Source organism: Gossypium raimondii, chromosome 3, assembly GCF_025698545.1.
Source record: "Gossypium raimondii isolate GPD5lz chromosome 3, ASM2569854v1, whole genome shotgun sequence".
In the NCBI taxonomy this organism is placed as follows: Eukaryota; Viridiplantae; Streptophyta; class Magnoliopsida; order Malvales; family Malvaceae; genus Gossypium; species Gossypium raimondii.
The window spans coordinates 60,456,933-60,476,641 of NC_068567.1; the positions used below are offsets into that span (position 1 = coordinate 60,456,933).

At 32.2% G+C, this 19,709-nt stretch overlaps 4 protein-coding genes across 4 annotated transcripts; 2 read left to right on the plus strand and 2 right to left on the minus strand.

Annotated features, from left to right (window-relative positions):
• Nucleotides 1–2,113: 2,113 nt before the first annotated feature.
• LOC105795196 (probable protein phosphatase 2C 63) lies at nucleotides 2,114–4,709 on the plus strand. Its single transcript, XM_012624715.2, has 4 exons — nucleotides 2,114–2,599; nucleotides 3,008–3,381; nucleotides 3,719–3,955; nucleotides 4,055–4,709. The coding sequence occupies exons 1-4, from the start codon at nucleotides 2,332–2,334 to the stop codon at nucleotides 4,325–4,327; spliced, it is 1,152 nt and encodes a 383-aa protein (XP_012480169.1). The 5' UTR covers nucleotides 2,114–2,331; the 3' UTR covers nucleotides 4,328–4,709.
• Nucleotides 4,710–7,031: 2,322 nt separating this feature from the next.
• LOC105795197 (uncharacterized) lies at nucleotides 7,032–10,056 on the plus strand. Its single transcript, XM_012624718.2, has 5 exons — nucleotides 7,032–7,234; nucleotides 7,353–7,374; nucleotides 7,496–7,601; nucleotides 9,169–9,276; nucleotides 9,839–10,056. The coding sequence occupies exons 1-5, from the start codon at nucleotides 7,174–7,176 to the stop codon at nucleotides 9,938–9,940; spliced, it is 399 nt and encodes a 132-aa protein (XP_012480172.1). The 5' UTR covers nucleotides 7,032–7,173; the 3' UTR covers nucleotides 9,941–10,056.
• LOC105795195 ((S)-8-oxocitronellyl enol synthase CYC2) lies at nucleotides 10,021–11,497 on the minus strand. The gene is made up of 2 exons (XM_012624714.2): nucleotides 11,341–11,497; nucleotides 10,021–11,251 (listed from the first exon to the last, which is right to left on the minus strand). The coding sequence occupies exons 1-2, from the start codon at nucleotides 11,377–11,379 to the stop codon at nucleotides 10,109–10,111; spliced, it is 1,182 nt and encodes a 393-aa protein (XP_012480168.1). The 5' UTR covers nucleotides 11,380–11,497; the 3' UTR covers nucleotides 10,021–10,108.
• Nucleotides 11,498–14,993: 3,496 nt separating this feature from the next.
• LOC105795194 (pentatricopeptide repeat-containing protein At5g02860) lies at nucleotides 14,994–18,005 on the minus strand. The gene has a single exon (XM_012624713.2). It carries the CDS (start codon nucleotides 17,832–17,834, stop codon nucleotides 15,384–15,386), a length of 2,451 nt encoding a protein of 816 aa, XP_012480167.1. The 5' UTR covers nucleotides 17,835–18,005; the 3' UTR covers nucleotides 14,994–15,383.
• Nucleotides 18,006–19,709: the final 1,704 nt, after the last annotated feature.

Genomic DNA, 19,709 nt, shown 5'->3' on the forward strand with positions numbered 1-19,709 from the left:
CAGCTATTAGTAGTACCATAATTTCCAGGCCCACTGCTGCTTGACTTGCATCACTAACAACCAAAACGGTCCAGTCCCACTGCCGGTGTGCTTCCCATGTAGTATATTATTGTTATTTACATCATTTTCCACTACCACTATTACCCAGCTAACTTCCTAGTAAATTAGCATTTCTAACCATGTGGACCACTAGAACTTGTGGCACTCAGTAATGAAGATATTCATGTTTCTGTCTTTCATTACGCAGTGGACTACTTCAAGGTCCGAACTGCGGTTTAAACATTTTATACTTTTTTTTTCCCTTTTTCGTTTTCTAATTTACTTATTTAGTCCTTGTTTTAATTTTTTGAATTTTCTTTTGACTGAATCAGAAATCAGTATTTTGATTGATTTGAACGTCGATTTAATTTTTGTGACACAGCTATCACGTAGGCAGAGGTTTCGTTCACTAGACTTGCTTAGATCCTTGGGTTAGAGCTTGTGGGAACTGACCTTACTATAGAAAAAGCATATACTATCTCTATTATGTACCCAGTTGCAAGGTATTTGAATTAAATCCCACTTAAAAAGTATGAGATTTTTAGTGAAATTTATATGAACCATGTTTGTCTCAACTTCAACAACTAGCTTTTGAGATATAATTCTCCATTGATCTATTTTTGTTGGTGCTTCAGTTTCCTTAACTTTGATAGCGTGTGAACTTTAAAATGTAAAGTATCTATCGGTTTCAATGTCCCTTTCCTTGCTTGACCAACCTGCCCTACTTGTTTTCCAAAATGGACTGAAACCAAATTGTTTTATGTTGTTGTCAGCTACAGTATTGGTACTCACCATGCTCAGAGTCTCAACCTATATGTTAAAACCTTTTTCCTTGAAATTTCCTAGGCAATTTTGGACACATAACATACATAAAAAACAATACAAATATATAATATTAATATAAAAGTATGTCAATAGTAAGTTTAAGGTTAAAATATATCATAAGTCCTCATGCTTTTCAAAAATCTAAAATTTAGTCTTTGTATTTTTATTTCTAAAATTTAGTCTTTGTATTTTGTTAAATTTAGATTTATTATAATGTCATTTTTTAGTTACATAGCTATCAAATGAATATTTTTTTATTTTAAAATATTATACTAATAAATTTAATAAAAATTAACAATATTAACGGTTAGATTTGAATTTTAAAATTAAAAAGAAAAGTGATTTAAATAAGGATTAAATTCTAAATTAGGTAGAAAGAATTTACCTAATCTGATATGATATTTATCATGATTTGAAAGTTTTGTATTAAAATGCCCATTTTCCCACACGAGAAATGTCACATGTATCACAACTTGTTAGGATCATTATTTATAATAAACATAAAAGCAGATGTAAATCATATCCCTCATTTGGCTCTCTAGAGGCAAAAGAGGGAAGCATATTATACTCCACTTAATATATTGAACATATACTCTTCCTTTTCAATTGTATAAAATATTCATTTAAGATAATCTTTATCATGAAGAAAGCTAAAAGAAACTTAAAGGAAAAAATGAAAAAAGGGAAAATGAAAGTTTAAGTTTTACAGAAGATCCTTATACTATGAATTTTTGTATATCTAGTCCTATTATAATTTAATATTTCTACTCCTATTTTACCAAACAGGTATTTTTAGTTTGATGTCAACTTTTCTTCTAATTTTGCTAAATATTATAATAGGATATAGCACTTGACTGTACATCTACATTTTGTACAATTAGATATTATTTTGTATATTTAGAAAAGAATAAAATTATAATAAAGTGTATAAAAAATGCAAAAGTGATAATGTATTTAAATATTAAGGTAAAATTAATCTCAAGTTAGACCCATGACAACCCACTACCTCTACCCCTATAAGCATTACAAAAAAGTGATTGAGGGTTAAAAATTATCAAAGTATAGAAAAAGGACTAAATCCGAAAAAATGAAAAATTCAGAGTCCTTTATGAAATTTTACCAAAATGAAAACGGAAACTTAAACGCGTAGAGTACAGCAGTATTCGGGTCTTTGGTCATCTTCCTCTTCACGCGGCATCTTCCTCTTTAATCGCCATTTTCTCTTTCTCTCTCTTTATATATCTTTAAAAACCATTCTTCAACCTAACAAAAAAAACCACAGCAACAAAAAAGAAAACCATACAAACAAATCCTAAAAGACTCTCTCTTTACAACGTAAAGAGCAAAAACCCCAACAGCAAAACGTGTAGTAATAAGGCAAAAACACGGTAGGGAAGGAAGGTTGTTAATATATACATATAAAAGTTATAACGGAAGAAAGGTCGAACGATTCAAAAAAACCCAACGATGGCTATGATGTTACGGTCGCTCGCTAGGCCGCTTGAACGTTGCCTTGGGTTAAGGGCCGGTGGGGATGGTCTCATGTGGCACACTGATCTTAAACCTCATGCTTCGGGCGATTACTCAATCGCCGTCGTTCAAGCCAATAAAAACCTTGAAGATCAAAGCCAAGTCTTTACATCTCCTTTAGGTACCTATGTTGGTGTTTATGATGGTCATGGCGGACCCGAAGCTTCCAGATTTGTAAACAAGCATCTTTTCCCATTTCTCCACAGTAATTGTTCTTTGACCCTTTTAATCTTTTTCTTAATTATTTTTCTGGGTTTTTTTTAAGATTATCTGAAATGGGGTTTTCTTTGCATCTAATTTTTCAAGATTCAAATATTCTTTTGTGTTTTAATGGGCAAAGAGAATTTTGGGTTTTTGTCAGTTTATGATATTTTGAACAACTTACAAGTGTCTATCATGCACGTTTATTTAGTTATTATTTGTGTATCTGAATGAATATGAATTACTTTGTCTAAATATAAATCTTTATGCGTTTGAAATTGGAATTTGGTTCTCAAGATTCTAAAACCATTCAGTTTAATTTCAATTTTTGGCACCTTTCACCTCCTTGCTTTATTGGGTTTTGTCAGTGAATGGTTGTGTTCTTGTTTTAATTTTTCTGTCTTAATTGTAGAATTTGCTACAGAGCAAGGGGGATTATCTGCAGACGTGATAAAGAAGGCGTTCAATGCTACTGAAGAAGAGTTTTTACATTTGGTGAAGCAATCATTGCCCGTAAGGCCTCAAATTGCTTCAGTTGGATCATGTTGCCTTGTTGGTGCGATATCCAACGATGTGTTGTATGTGGCGAATCTCGGCGACTCGAGAGCAGTTCTTGGCAAAAGAGTTTCGGAGGATAAGAAAAACAAGGTTGTGGCAGAGAGGCTATCAACAGATCACAATGTTGGAGTTGAGGAAGTGAGGAAAGAGGTTGAGGCTCTTCATCCTGATGATTCGCATGTCGTGGTTTACACTCGCGGAGTTTGGAGGATTAAGGGCATAATCCAGGTACTTAACAAAATCTATTGGCAAACCCAATTATAAGAGTTTTAAGTTGAATCAGTCAGGTTGAAGAACAGTTCATGTTTTGGTTCGATGAATTCGATGGATATACATGTTTCTTTCCATACATTGCTTGTATGTTTGTAGAAAAGGTATGTTTACAAAACAAATAAACATTGTGCATCCTCTGAATCATAATGCTAAGCTTATGTGACTATATGGAGTCTTCTCTCTTTTCTTTTTCGGGTTTTTTGGGTTTTCTTTCCCCTTTAACTTCTGCAGTTAAATGGTTCTCTGTAATGGATAATGTTGGTCTAAGCATTGAACTTGTTTCTTTATTCAGGTGTCAAGATCTATCGGTGATGTTTACTTGAAGAAACCCGATTTTTATAGAGATCCAATCTTTCAACGATTCGGAAACCCTGTTCCCCTTAAAAGACCAGTTATCACGGCAGAACCCTCCATCCTTATTAGAAAGCTTAAGCCCCAAGACTTATTTCTGATCTTTGCATCAGATGGCCTATGGGAACAGTTGAGCGATGAAACCGCCGTAGACATTGTTTTCAGAAACCCCCGAGCTGTGAGTATTTACCTTTGTCTTATTGGTTAATTTAGTCTTCATTAGCAGCTGGACTGAATGACAGAGTATTGATTTTCATTTTGCTTGTATTACTTGCAGGGTATTGCTAAGAGACTGGTAAGTGCCGCACTTAGAGAAGTTGCAAAGAAAAGAGAGATGAGATACGGCGATATTAAGAAAATCGAGAAAGGAATAAGACGGCATTTCCATGACGATATAACCGTGATCGTCATTTACCTAGATCAACACCGAGGCTCTTCACATAACATAGTTAAACATAATGCCATGGGGTGCACGACGGCGCCAGTCGACATCTATTCATACAATGCAGATGAAGGATATGAAGGAGATTTACTTCAAACAGTTTCTTGAATACACAATAGAATGAGTTAATATTAGGTTTAGCACACTGACTTTTTATTCTTTTTCAAGTTTTATTCATGTATAGAGAAACCAAATGATGGGGTGGGATTGGTTCTTAAACCAATGTTTCATTGGGAGAAAAATCGAGAGTTTGGAAGGTAATTTTAGTCACCTCAGACGGATTCCGACACAGGCGGCTATAGGTGTTCCGGTTGAAGTTCTACCGGTTACCGAAAAGGCTACATTGTTTTATTGGTTTATTAAATTCATTGCTTATATTATATTTAATTTAAAGTGAGTAACGAAAGACAATTAATTACTATATTAATTTTTCTTGTCAATTATGTATAATTTTGATTGGTGTAATAACAAATTTAGCTCTTAATATTTATATATTTTGTGCAAATGTTGACAGAATATGTAAATGTTGTAGGTTAATTTTGTTAAATCGTGACTAAATTGACAGAACATGTAAATGTTATGGGTTAAATTTGTTAAATCAATATCAAATTGACAAGAAGTGTAAATTTTAAGGGCGAATTTTGTTACTATACCTATAGAAAAGTATAATTGATGAAAAATATTGATGTTATGATTAATCGTCATTAGTTGCTCGTTTTCAAAATTGACAAGATTAAATTGCTACAATTTTTTTGAGAGGGACCAATTTGCTCAAAATGAAAATTGAGAGGAATCAAAATGTCTTTGTACCTGGTTCTTATACATACCATATATAAGTTGTGAATTTAGTTTTGTACATTAACTTACTCAATTTCAGTCTTTTACTTTTAAATTTAAAATTTTAGTTATGATTCAGATTGTAAAGTAAATTGTTTCATTCTATTATGTTATTAGTCTTATACTATTATTACAGTTGTAAATTTAATTAATATTTTTTAATTTTATCATTTTAGTCATTATACTTTTCAAATTTTAATGCAAACAAAAATAGTTAAATCCATTAAACGTAGGTTTTCTATGTGTGCCATATATGAAAATAGCAAATTGCAGCTATTATTTGATCGAGACTAAAATTGAATAATACGAAAAATACAAATATTAAAATTAAATAAATTAAAAGATAGATATTAAACTCACAATTTATTCATATACATAAACTAATAACATAATTCTTAATACTCTTAAATTAAAAACAACACTTAATAAACTACGGGAGTTAGGTGATATAACAAATGTCTCTCCTATATTAACCAGTGGTTGAAAGTTTGATCCTCGCCTTCGGTATGGAATAACTTTAAAAACTCGTAGTCGGCATCTACTATTTTAATAGAACTAAAAATACGGAGAATTAATTACTGAACTCGCTCTAAGCATGACATAACACGACAAAGTTGGCTTGTCATTTGTGTATGTAAACCAAAAGGGAAAAAATGTTTTGCGAGACAAATTCCTTAAACTGAAAGACATGGGAATTTTGGCAACTAGATAGCAATAACCAAACTTGTTAGGTGAAACGAACCAAACTAAAGCACAAAACGACAATCAGTTGCGCTAAAGTTAGGATGTCTTGTCACTTTTTAATTTTTATTATACAACTTGCTTCACTAAACAAATACTATTTAATGAACTTTTTAATATTCTTACTCTACTTTTCAATAATTCATAAAGCTAATAAATATATTATATTCTTTCAAATTACTTTTCCTTAAATTATTTTTTCTTTATTTTAATTGAAAATTTTATTGTATTAATCGCATAAAAATATTCAAAATTTTAATTTATTCTTTAATTTCGAAATATGTTTAAACGTTAAAACGTTAATTTTGATATGATGTAAAGTACATTTAAAATGCCCGAATTAAATTGTAAATTTATGTATACTTACATCATTAATAACTTGAATCTTACGTATTAAAAAAAACGGTGTTAATAAACTTTAAGAGGGTTAACATTTTTAACTGTTAAAACGATTTTTAAGTAGAAATCATGTTGGTACTCTAACTAGAATGGTTATACTTTAGTTACTTGGGTTAACTGATAATATTATAAAAAGTAGAGGATTAAATTACATTAAATAAAATTATAGAGATTAAATTTTAAATTTGAGCACAATAAAGGGACCAAAACTATAATTTAACTCTTTTTAAATTCAATATTTTGTTGAAGGATTAAATTGGGGCTTGAACTTTTTTTGTGTCCAAGTTGCTCCCTAAACTTAACAAATTTTCTCATATTGAGGTTTGAACTAGGCCATTGTTCTAAGGGGCGAAGCCAAAATTTTTTTTTGGGGAGTTGGAATTAAATTGTATATTTTTATGGTAGTAAGAATGCAATTTTACTATTTTAATAGCCTATGTCATTATAATTTTAAAGGATTAAATCAATTTTGTATAATTTAGGAGGTTAAAGTTCAAATTTATCATTACTAATTTAAAATTTTATAAATTATAAAAAGTTTAAATGGAAAATTTTTCATTTTAGGGGCCCTTGCCAACCTCTCTGGCTTTGCCATTGATTGTTTCCATATTGGAGCTAAACTTGACAATTGTTCCCACATTGAGGCCTAAGTTTTAGGGTTTTCAAAGAAACATCATGGACTAATTTGGACAAAAAAAGGTTCAAGCCCCAATATGAAAACAATTACCAAGTTTAGGGACTAACAAAAAAATTCAGGTCTCAATATGAAAATAATTACCAATTTCAGGCCCAAAAAGGTGATTTAACCCTTTACCCAACCCCATTCAAGTTACCAAACGAGAGGAAAATAACAAATTCCTAGAAAATCTACAATTTTGTGCGCTAAAAAAGAAAATACAAATAGTCGTTTCAGTATAATTTTCTCGGAAAATAACCAAAATCCAGTCCTTTAAGCTTCAACATCCAAAGAAAAAAGAATGACTGCAAGTCATTTGGTTGCTGAATCCGTGTGGAAAACAATAGAGTCAACTCATTCAGGTCTTTCTTTTTTTCCCCCCCTTATTTATTCTTTCTATGTAGAAACTAAATTCCATCTTCTTCTTTTTTCCTTTTTTAAATCCCTAAATTTTGTGATCTTATGACCCAAATTGGCCAGTAAATGAAGAGCAACTATCAATGTAAGCAATACTCATCTTCTTTTAAATCTTTTATTCTTGGGCTTTTTAAAATAAAAATAAAAATAAAAATAAAAATAAAAATGGTGGGTATTGATTAATTTTGAATTTTCTTTTATTGTAGCTTGCATTTTCTGTTTGGTAAAAACTTCGAGAGAGCAACAAGGATAGTTGACCAAAGGGGTGTCAAGAAAATCTCCGGTGAACCCAGCGGTCGTTTTATCTTTCAGGTTCATTCTCTTTGTTGCTATCTCAATTTTTGAATATTGGTCGAATTCTCCTATTAGTCCATGCACTCTGCATAAATTGCAGATTTAATCCATGTTCCTCGATTTAATGTTTTTAATGATTTGTTTTTCAAATTTTCAAATTTTAATTTTAGTATCATGTTATATCTATTTAATTTAATTATTTTATTTCAGTTAATAAATTTCACTGCTATTGGATATAAGAATAAAAATGATAAAATTTTAGAACAAATATTAAATCTATAAGGTTAGGACAGAAAAATCCAAATATTATAAAATTAAAATTGACCAAATTAAAATATGTAGACTAAATCTGTAATTTAGACTTAGTATATATACTAAGGGAAGAATTTGTCATAGAATATTTGGACGAGTTGTCGGCTACCTTATGTGTAAAATATGGTCATTTAGGCAAATATTCCATTTTAAGAACTTTCCTGGAAAGTTTTCTGAAACTGTGAGCCTTGAGATAAAACCCGAAGCAGAATTAAGACACATCAGTATATATCCATTTGTATATCTCAATATATATATAACATACGCATGTCTAGTTAGAATATTTGGACAAGTTGTCGGCCACCTTATCTGTAAAATGTGATCATTTTGGCAAATATTCCATATTTAAGAACTTTCCTGGACAATTTTCTGAAACTATGACCCATCAAGGCTCTTGGCAGAATCGTGAGATAAAACCTGAAGCAGAATTGAGACACATCAATATATATATCCATTTGTATATCTCAATATATATATATACATACGCATGTGTAGTTAGAATATTTGGACAAGTTGTCCTCTACCTTATCTGTAAAATGTGATCATTTTAGCAAATATTCCATCTTAAGAACTTTCCTGGAAATTTTTCTGAACTATGACCCATCAAGGCTCTTAGCAGAATGGTGAGATAAAACCCGAAGCAGAATTGCGACACTTCGATATGTATCCAATTGTATATCTCAATATATATATACATAGGCATGTCTAGTTAGACTATTTGGACAAGTTGTCATCTACCTTATCTGTAAAATGTGATTATTTTAGCAAATATTCCATCTTAAGAACTTTCCTGGAAAATTTTCTGAAACTATGACCCATCAAGACTGTTAGCAGAGTCGTGAGATAGAACCCGAAGCAGAGTTGAGACACATCAATATATATATATATCCATTTGTTATATATATACATACGCATGTCTAGTTAGAATATTTGGTCAAGTTGTCATCTACCTTATCTGTAAAATGTGATCATTTTAGCAAATATTCCATCTTAAGAACTTTGCTGGAAAATTTTCTGAAACTATGACCCATCAAGGCTCTTAGCAGAGTCGTGAGATAAAACCCAAAGCAGAATTGAGCCACATCAATATATATATATATCCATTTGTATATCTCAATATATATATATACATACGCGTGTCTAGTTAGAATTTTGGACAAGTTGTCATCTACCTTATCTGTAAAATGTGATCATTTTAGCAAATATTCCATCTTAAGAACTTTCCTGGAAATTTTTCTGAAACTTTTTTTTTCCCATTGTTTGGTGCTTTAAGGTTGTGGGAGAATCTAGAAGAAAAGAAGAATATTTCTGTTTTGCTGAACATTATTGTGCTTGTTATTCATTCTTTTATGATGTAATTAACAGAGCAGAACAGCTTTGTGTAAGATTTCTTTATTCCTTTATTCCCTTATTTTATTGCATTTAATATATAGGTAAAATTTTTGAAATTGAGCAAATTGGTCCCTCTAAAAAATTATAGCAATTTATCTTTGTCAATTCGAAAGTGAGCAACTAAAAATAATTAATCAAGACGTTGATATCATTTGTCAATTGTACATAGTTTTGATTGGTATAATAACAAATTTAGCCTTGTTATTTACATGTTTACACAAATATCGAGTTGCATTTATTAAATCAGGACAGAATTGAAAGAATATGTAAACTTTGAGAGCTAAATTATTTATTATACCAATCAAATTTATGTACAATTGATGAAAAATATTAATGTTGTGATTAATTATTCTTAGTTGCTCACTTTTGAATTAAAAGAGATTAAATTACTTCAAATTTTTTAGAGGATTCAATATGCTCAATTTCAAAATTAAAAGGGATTAAATTACTTTAATTTTTTTAGAAGATTCAATATGCTCAATTTCAAAATTGAGAGAGACTCACCTATATATATTTGCTGTATTTTCATATTTTGTTTTGTTTTTGTATAGTGTAAGCATCAATTAGCTGCAAGGCTTGCTGGATCATTGGGAGCTTGTATTGAAGTTAAAGTGTCTGATGAACAGCTAGCTGTATTACTTTCAGAGCTCTAAATTTTTGTAGTAAAATCGTAGCGGGTCGTATCTGAAATTTAATCTAGTCGGTTCATGCAGTTACCTTTAAAGAAATGACATTCAATAAATATGATTCAATTCTTGATAAATAAAAATATTGTTTGTATGTTTAACAACAAAAAGAATGAACAAATTATAATCATCAAATCAAGGAACAATATTGTGAGTTTTCATCTTTTTAATCCATGAATTGAACGACGTTTTCGAGTTTCGGAACCCGACAAATCCATGTTCTTTGCTCTTGTTCATGCTATCCAACAATGACTTCCCCGAAAGCACCGAATCAACGAACTGCCATGCTCCGGCATTGCTCAATTTCATCGGCAAAAGACCGTTCTCCCTCACGATGTTGTCCCACACCGGACCTTTGTCTTTCATCATTTCAACCAAGCTTGGCACCTTCTCTTCGGTTTCTTGAAATCCGTAGTGTTCGATACCGAACTGGTCAGCTAACACTTTCCATAAGTCCTTCCACTTAAACACATCTCCATTGCTACAATTAAAGGCTTCGTTTTTCGCTCGCCGGCTCATTGCTGCCCATATTTGATGTTCTGCAATCAAATCCGCATCCGATGCATCCCAATACCCTTCCCACGCTTGTCGGTTCCCCGGAAACCTCAACGGCTCGCCTTCATGCTTACATATCGCCGCGTAAATGCATAAACTCCGAACTATATTCATCGAACTAAACGGAGAAAACCCAAAAACCAATCCCGGCCTATGAACAGACCATGTCAAGTTCTCCTTCTGCTTCACTTCTTCCAACAAAACATCCTCGAGCGTATAACAAAAGTTTGACGACTTAAGCCTCGGAAGATCCTCGCGAAAAGGAGGATCATGGGGCTGAACATGATATTTTCCGTACAAATCAATCGGACCGGTGTAATGCCGACGACCGGTTTGCAAGCATATATGTTTCAACTTGGGTGAATTCGGGATTACCGCTTTCAACACGTTCCGTAACATAGTACCATTGATAACGCAGTTTTCATCTTCAGTTGATCTCTTATCCCATGCAACATAAAACACATGAGTCACATCGTTAAGCTTTGATAATTTATCATATGTTTCTTCTTCATCTAAAACATCGCATTGTATGTACTCAATAGGCAAATGACTAGTCGAGGCTGGTCGAGGCTGACGAGCAACACCGTAGACCTTCCACGGTCCGCCGGGAATACCGGAGAACGGAATAATCTCGGCGAGACTGTTACCGACTATGCCGGTGATGCCAATGACCAAAGCAACACTCTTGTACTTGGATTGTTTATCATGTTCTTCCATTTTCTTCTGTAAAAAAAAAAACAAAAAAAAATCTGGGTTCATTAGATTAAATGCAAAGAAAGAGAACCCCAAAAAATGAATGAGCATTAACATACCTTGGCTGCACCAATGGCTCCTGCCCACCACCAACTCATTGTATGTTTTTCTTTTGCTGTTAATGAAAAAAAATGCTGAATTACATCCTTAAACTTTGTCTGCAATGTTTTTATAGTGATCCGCTTTGATAAAAGTGACGTCTGGGAATTTAAAAAAGGAAAAAAAAACCAATCTTATCTATTTACATGTATCAACTACAGCTCAACAAGAACTTGTTATCAATTTGATTTCTTTATAATAATAATAATAATAATAATAATTTTAGTTCGGATAAATTACAAAAATAGTCACTCTTGTTTGTCTTAGATTATATTTTAGTCACTTATGTTATCGTTTTGTTACGAAGTGGTCACTCTACCGTTAAACTCCGTTACCTCCCTAGCGGTAATTCTATGTGACAGTTAAAATTAAATTTATTTAATTAAAAACATATTTTCATCCCAGTAGCTGGACATCTAAGTTGGCATTTAAAACCCGTTTGGATTGTTACGTAGGACAATCGTTAGGGAGGTAACGGAGCTTAACGGTAGAGTGACCATTTCATAACAAAATGATAACAGAAGTGACTAAAACATAACATTTTAAACATAAATGACTAAAATGTAATATGATTCAAACAAAAGTGACTATTTTTATAGTTTACCATTTTATTTTTAATTTGTTTGAATCAACATGGATACAACATATATATATATATATATATATATATATATATATATATATATACAATAAAATAAATTAAGTGGCGGAATTTTTTAAAAGAAATTCAGAAAGGACGTGGAAAATGGGTTAATTGGTGAATATGTGTAAATCCTTCAATAATTGAATTGGTCAGCCAACACTTAAAGACTAAGGATTAGACAGCTAGTAAACACATCAGCATATAATCAAGCTTGCGTGGAGAACCTAGCGTGTAAGGAAACAATACATCCTTATCTATTTTGTGAATTTTATAATTGGAAAGTTGGATTATGTTCGGTTTGTATTTAAGGATAGGAAATTTAATTTGTATTCCACGTTAGTTTTTTACTATTTAAGTCAAACATTTCTTTTAAGAGGATTGGGTCTTGTTCAATTAACATGAGTATTATTGTCAATATAGGAGAATGTGTGTTTGAGTGCGTTGAAGCGCTAGATCTGTTCTTGACATTTTTGGGCATTAGACAAAGCAATAAAATGGGTTTTAGATTTCTTAAAAGTTGAAGAAAAAAAGTTTTTGGTCCCGGTAAAAAAAATTTGGCCTTTAAAAGTTAAAAATAAGAATTTTGGGCCCCTTAACAATTGGAGAATAATATTTTAGACCCCTTTCAGCCTTGTGCTCTGGGAAGCCGCACCTCTAGACGACCCCCAGAGCCGGGCTTGTGAAGCGCATTATCCCCCTATTTATGGGTTGGGGTGGGGTATAATCAGAACCTATAATGAGATTGTTAAAAAAAATTTAAAAACAAAAAAGTTTTAAGATGGATTGTGAATTTAAGAATTTTTTTTAATGGTTACAAGTTGCTTGGAAACAAAATATTAGTAAATTAGAATAGAAAAATAAATAAATAAATAAATTGAAAACAATTAGTCTGTCGATATGATAAATTAATTTTGTTTAACATTCGTTGTAACGACGGTTAGAAAGAAAACAAGCAGCGAAAAAACTAAAAGAAGAAAAGAATTGACACAACCGATCTTTGTTAATACAGTTCAGACACAGCGGTCCTATATTTGCGGAGCCTCTCCCAGTGAATGATTTTATTTAACAATCGTTCGGATCACCTATTGGCTTAAGCCCGATTACCTTTACACAAAGAAATAATTCAAGCTTCAATACTGACCCCAATTGTTACAAATCACTCACCCAAATACCTCACAATATGATAGACTTTAAGCTCCTATTTAAAAGTTGAAATTATCCCATTAATTATCTTTAGTACCCTAGGGTGAATCAAACTCGGTATAAACGAAACCTATTTAAGGCCCAAGTCAATAACTTAAGTAGAGAAACAGTTTCGTTATAATTGGACATAAAACAAACAGCAATTTTCCCAACAAAAACATAATGGGGAGAGCGAGACTTATTCCTAAGTTGGCAAATGCAATTGCTCAGCTGTTTGTTTCATGCAAAACTTAGTTGGCAATTAACAAATTCAAATAGGCTCAACATCTTTAACCTATGGATAGAATTTCTAATGCCAATTTGAATTCCTTCCTTCCAAGAAATCCTTCAACATTTTTATCTCTTTGTGCAAGCATTATTGTAACAAGTCCATCTTCTTAACTTTCACTAGAGAATCTGTGGTGATATGGAGTTTACAGTAAACCCTATTCGAATGGGGAGTAACAATCCTCTTTTGTCCGATGATTCTTTTGTTTTGGGTAAGAATTCCAAAATTCATTTTACAAAGAGTAAACGAAAGTTGTGTTATTGCTTATGGGAATACATGAAAGTGATCTAGAGTCGAGCATTTTATACCATTTGTCTTATAGAATTTTGGGTTAACTTTGTTTGGTCGGTAAATTTGACGATATATGTCATGTTAATCTTTCTAAAAAAGTAAATGGTGAATTAAATTAATGGTTATCTAATTATGATTTTTTTTTGATCACCCAACCATAAAAAGTTACAAAATAGTTAGTCAATTATTAATATTTTTTATCATCCAATTATAAAAAGTGACAAAATAATCTTCATTTTCATGTTAACCGCTAATAACTAAAAATTAATTGAATAATTAGATGATCATTTTGTAAAATTTTCATAGTTAGGTGATAAAAGAAACTATAATCGAGTGTCCTCTATTATAGTTTTGAGTATATAAATAATAAAATTGCACATCCTATTTGATATTTTTGAGCAAAAGAAAAGAAAAGAATAATGACCTTGAATACATGGTATTAGAGCGACTTATGATTGCAATTGCATATCCTATATGATATTTTTTAGCAAAAAAAAAAAGAGAAAAGAATAATAACCTTAAATACATGGTATTAGAGCGACCTATGATTGCAATTCCACATTGACTTCCCATAGGATGGATCAATAGGTACTCCAAGTCAAACTCCTAAAGTGTGTAGTAGGAGAAAATAACAACAAAACCCATGGCAAACGCAACACGAGTTTAGATGGAGAAGAATATTAAGCGAAACACTAAAAAAATTAGATAACATTATTAATCCCATATCAAAAAACAAATAAGAAAACAAGTAGACTTGTACGCTCTAGGAAAGCATATGACTAATATAACTAGGGGGTTTAGCTAGGTACAGCTGATGGTCCCAAGTTGAAAGGGACTCTTGAATATCGCTGATGTTTTGACCTTAGTCCTATATAATAGGGGCAAAACACTATCTATTGGGCGCGTCCACACCCAATGAGATAGATTTTTGGTCACCTAGACTGAACGGTCTATGGACGCCTCTAATCCAGCTGACTTATCCTATTTTATACACAAAAATGTTGAAATCTCTAAATAATGAAGAGTAAACTAAAATCAAATAGCTTCCATTAACAAGACATGGGGTTAGAGTTTAGGGTTTAGAATTAATAAAGAATCATGATTGCAAGCCAAACCTGGATCATTCATATACATTAGATGACAATGATATCTCTATAAGTTTTAGCATTAAAACTAGGTTTGAGGAAACATCAAAACAAAAAATCCAATTTGCAGACATAAAATACTTCATTAATTACATTAACAAAAAGCTTATCAAACATTCCTTTGGAAAACAATTTTCCAAAGACACTGTTAACTGCACATAATGATTTATATTTGACTTGTATAAAAGCAATTGTACATACCTTTTCAAGATTTTCAATTCCCCTCTTTCTTGTTTCATCTGCTATATAATACAAAATTCCCCATCAGCTACATGCATAGCTAAATAGAGCTTTAGGCATTCAAAAAGTTAAAGAACACATGTTGGCCTCGAGGAAACACACAGAACCGTGCACAACGTCACATTTCCACTTTCTCAGCATGCTCGAATTGATGAACACAACGAACAGTGCTAACACAATACTAAAAAGGTTTTCTTTATGGAAGACAACTTTCTATGACCATTTTTCCACGACTCGCTCTGATAATCTAATTTCCTCATCCTTGGAAATATGTGGATCTAGCTTCTGAAGGTTGTCAATAAATGTCTTTGCCTCATCACGCTGATTGAGTTTACAATACCCATCAACTATGGAATTGTATGTATTCTGGTTTGGTTTACAGCCGTGCTTGATCATGAATTGGACAACATCGATGGCTTCCTCAAACAAGGAATCAGCTGCATAGCTTGCAACAAAGGTATTGTAAGTGATAACATCTGGAACAAGGCCAGAATCACCCATTTCTGAAAATATCCGAGAAGCCTCTTTCATTCGACCGTTTCTACAATAGGCATAAATAACAGTGTTATACGAGATTATATCTGGTTTTATTCCTTTTGCCTGAACTTCCCTTAAAATTTGTTCTGATTCCTCGAACTTTTCAGAGCGGCTATACATATACATCAAACTGTTGTAGGTCGTCAAGCTCGGAGTATACCCACACTCATTCATGAAGTTCAAGATCTCATTTGTCTTGGAAACCATCTGCCTCCTGCCATATATTGAGAGCATGGCATTTAGAGTAGTTATGTCAGGTGGAAATCCTTTCTTCCTCAATTCCAAGAAAGCACGCTCTGTATCCGCAAGAAGGTCGCATTTACTATTAACCAAAACAAGAGTCTTTAACAGCACAGCATGAGGTTCGATGATACCGGAGTATATCTCTTCCGCTAGGGCATGCATCCGATCTACCTGCTTCCCATTGGCATAAACATGAAGCAAAGAACAGTAGGTTAGCTCATTGGGTTTGCAACGACCGTCTCTCATTTCAGCCAGTATTTTCTCAGACTGCTTCCAAAGCCCTCCCCGTGCCAATGCCGCCAAAACAGCATTATATGTAGAAAGGTCGGGGGTAACTCCAGCTTCCAGCATTCTCTTATAAATAGCCATGGCTTGATCAAAAGCACCACAGCGACTGTATGCACTAATTAAAGTGTTGAATGTGTCCCTTTCAGGTACAAACCCTGCCCTCTTCATCTCCTTGAACACTCCAGACACTTCTACATCCATTCCATTTTGCCCAAATACTGCCAGTAGTGTATTCCAAGTAACAATATCCGGTGCACCATTGCATGCCTTGATCTCGTCAAAAATCTTCATCATCTCAGTGAACTTCCCGCGGTTACCATGCATCTTAATTAGAGCATTGAAAGTGCAAATATTCGGCTTGCAACCAGAAGTTCTCATCTCCTCAAAAACCGCCATTGCAGACTCATCTTTTCCGGCCTTGGCAAATCCCGACAAAAGAGTGGTATAGGTAAAAACATCAGGCTTAATCCCTTTTCCCTCCATCTGTGTTTTCAAGTCCATTGCTTCCTGCAACAGACCATCCCTAGCATAAGCGGAAATCAACGAATTATAAGTCACAGTGCTAGGGGCAAACCCATTAAGCTCCATCTCTTTTAAAACCTCCATAGCTTCCTTCGGACGCCGAGACTTACCATAAACATCCAACAATGCATTGTAAGTAACATTATCTGGAGTAAAACCAGCCAATTTCATTTCATCGAAAACCGAAGCCGCTTCCTCATGCAAAGACCCTCGACGACAGCTACTTATAAGCGTATTATAAGTATAAGCATCAGGGGCAATTCCATCACTTTTCATTCCATCAAAAAGGGCCATGACCTTACTCCAAGGCATGCCCATTTTACCATACACATTCAAAACCACATTATAAGTTATCAAAGTAGGTTTACAACCCTCTTCCTCCATTTTCTTAAAAACCACCATGGCTTCCCTATACCTCCCACTACCAGCATAAGCAGTTATCAATGAAGTATAAGCATAAACATCAAGACTAAACCCTTCTTTGTGCAAACCATTAAACAAATTAGCTGCAACAGAAACCCTCCCCTCTTTCCCTAACATACTAATAATAATAGCAACAACAGAGCTATTCAACACCAATCCACAATCATTTCTAGCTCTAACCCAATTGAAAACACCCAAAGCCAAGTTAGATTTCTTGTAAAAACCCAAAGCTTTAACAATTCCCACCACTTCCGCAGCCAAAAAATCAGCTTTCACATCTGGGTTTTCTTGGTATTGCTCAAACAACTTACTCAAAACAACATCAAGTTGATTAGAATCAAAAGAAGGTTCAATTAAGGAATTAAGAACCTGCTGACCTTGAGCAGAGAGGTTGTTATGAGTCCAACGCTTCCCACGGTTGACGTCACGTGACCGGCCGAGACGGTTCCGGGTCCGGACTTGTGGGTCGATGGGTTGTTGGGACTTAGAATTATGTCGAAGAAGGAGGTCTTGAAAGACTGGAGTCGAGGGAGCAGGTGAATTGGGTTGTGAAGTTGGGTTTTGTTGAGTGAAGTGAGTGTGGTTTGATAATGGGGTTTTAACAGGTGGGGGATTTGGAAGGAGAAGAGGGAGAGCAAGCCTCTCTGCCATTAAAGAGAGGATAAGAAAGTTGCAGCCTTTGTATCTATGGTTGAGTTAGAAACAGAGAGGGGGTAATTGATAATTTTAGCAAACAGTTGGTGTGCGCTTTCGTTATAACTTGCAGAGTCCACAACTTTTCTTTTTTTTTAGAAGTCTAAGGCTTGAAGGGGGACATGACAAAGATATGAGGAGGATATTTTAGGAGGTAAAGGGAGATTATATTCTTCTGTGGTTAAGAATGAACTATTGAAATACTATGACCAATAAAAGGTTGCCACGTTAACTCTGAAAGCGGACTCTTAAGTCAAAATTGGTGACGTTTGCCCTCTTCAAAATTAGTTCGACTTAGACAAATTATACTTATTTAAACATTTTCTCTTTTATTTTTATATAAAAATTAATTTAAAGTGAAGCTTAATATTATTATATTAATAATATTTTTTTATTTTAAAAAATATTTAAAATTAATAAAATATTTATAATTTTCAATATTATTAATCATACTTATTTAATTATCTATATCTAATCATATTAATAATTTATTATTTTAATAATTTATTTAATATTTTAATTTTATTTTAAAATAATAATTTTAAATAATATTCTTTATATAGTATTGAAAAATATTCAATGTTCATATTTTAATAATAAATATTTATTACAATTATAAATATATTACAGATAAATATTTTGTAGTATAAATGTTAAAATATGTCATAAGTATATATACTCCTCACAAATTTGAAATTTAGTCCCTATACTTTTATTTTCAAGAATTTAATCATTCTACTGTTCATATTTAAAAATCAAGTCCAATTGTTAACATTGTTAAATTTTTTGTCAATTTTAAATAAAAATACTTGATATTCATGTAACTAAAAGATGACTTTACAATTAACATGAATTTAACAAAATATTTTAATAATGCTAATAGATGAACCTTAATTTATATATAAAAGGTAGGACTAACCCAAAAATAAAAGCAGATGGACTAAATTTCAAATTTACTGAAAAGTACAATGACTTATGACCTAGTATAAAAATATGAATATTTGTTCAAGTAATGTTTAGCTTCATTTATCCTTTACAACTCTAATGTGTCAATATCTATTCTCATATATCTAATATATATAATTTAAATTAAGTTTTAATTAAGCATTATTTATTATTAAGTTTATATATGACATTGATTATTACAAAATATTTTCTTATTATAAAATAAATTTCAATTGGTAAAAGGAAATTGTACTATAATATTTTATAAAAATATATTTATGTACGTGTTTTGTTTTACAAAGAACAATGTAAAATACAAATTTATAAATATAAAATAAACTCAATTAAACAATGAAAATATAAGAAAATCTTATATGTATGTTTGTTTCATTGAAAACAACTTTTATGAAATATTTGTAGCAAATCATCAAATAACAGAAAATATTAATTTTTCAAAAAAGTAAGTCGTTTTTCAGAAATCATTTTGCGAAAGTCATTTTCAGTGAAACAAATGGAGCTTAAACTTGAAAATCGTAAATTAACTTGATATTTTTTTAGGCACCTAATACCATTAAAATATACTGACATAACACTGACGATCAATTGAATGGTGACACGTGATAGCCTCACATTTTTTATTATAAAAATTATTTTTTTTATTTTGCCACATGTCAAGATATAAGATTAGCACGTGTCACCATTCTATTATTGTTAACGTCACATCAGCGTATTTTAACGATGTTAATTAAGTAGCTAAAAAAACACAAAGCTGGCACTATGTAATTGATATTTATGTCATTATTGTTATTTATTTGTGTAACTAAGAATTGATGACTTTATTGTTTCAACCACTAATTCGGTTTCCAAAAACATTGATTAAAAGGAAAC

What these genes read in the sequence shown, in the direction of transcription:
- LOC105795196 (XM_012624715.2), top strand. Translation starts at nt 2,332, where the DNA reads ATGGCTATGATGTTACGGTCGCTCGCTAGGCCGCTTGAACGTTGCCTT. An exon ending in GGATTAAGGGCATAATCCAG is followed by an intron (nt 3,382 to 3,718) that starts GTACTTAACAAA and finishes TTCTTTATTCAG; the next exon opens with GTGTCAAGATCTATCGGTGA. An exon ending in TTTTCAGAAACCCCCGAGCT is followed by an intron (nt 3,956 to 4,054) that starts GTGAGTATTTAC and finishes TATTACTTGCAG; the next exon opens with GGTATTGCTAAGAGACTGGT.
- LOC105795197 (XM_012624718.2), top strand. Translation starts at nt 7,174, where the DNA reads ATGACTGCAAGTCATTTGGTTGCTGAATCCGTGTGGAAAACAATAGAG. An exon ending in AATAGAGTCAACTCATTCAG is followed by an intron (nt 7,235 to 7,352) that starts GTCTTTCTTTTT and finishes CAAATTGGCCAG; the next exon opens with TAAATGAAGAGCAACTATCA. An exon ending in AATGAAGAGCAACTATCAAT is followed by an intron (nt 7,375 to 7,495) that starts GTAAGCAATACT and finishes CTTTTATTGTAG; the next exon opens with CTTGCATTTTCTGTTTGGTA.
- LOC105795195 (XM_012624714.2), bottom strand. Translation starts at nt 11,379, where the DNA reads ATGAGTTGGTGGTGGGCAGGAGCCATTGGTGCAGCCAAG. An exon ending in GAGCCATTGGTGCAGCCAAG is followed by an intron (nt 11,252 to 11,340) that starts GTATGTTAATGC and finishes TTTTTTTTACAG; the next exon opens with AAGAAAATGGAAGAACATGA.
- LOC105795194 (XM_012624713.2), bottom strand. Translation starts at nt 17,834, where the DNA reads ATGGCAGAGAGGCTTGCTCTCCCTCTTCTCCTTCCAAATCCCCCACCT.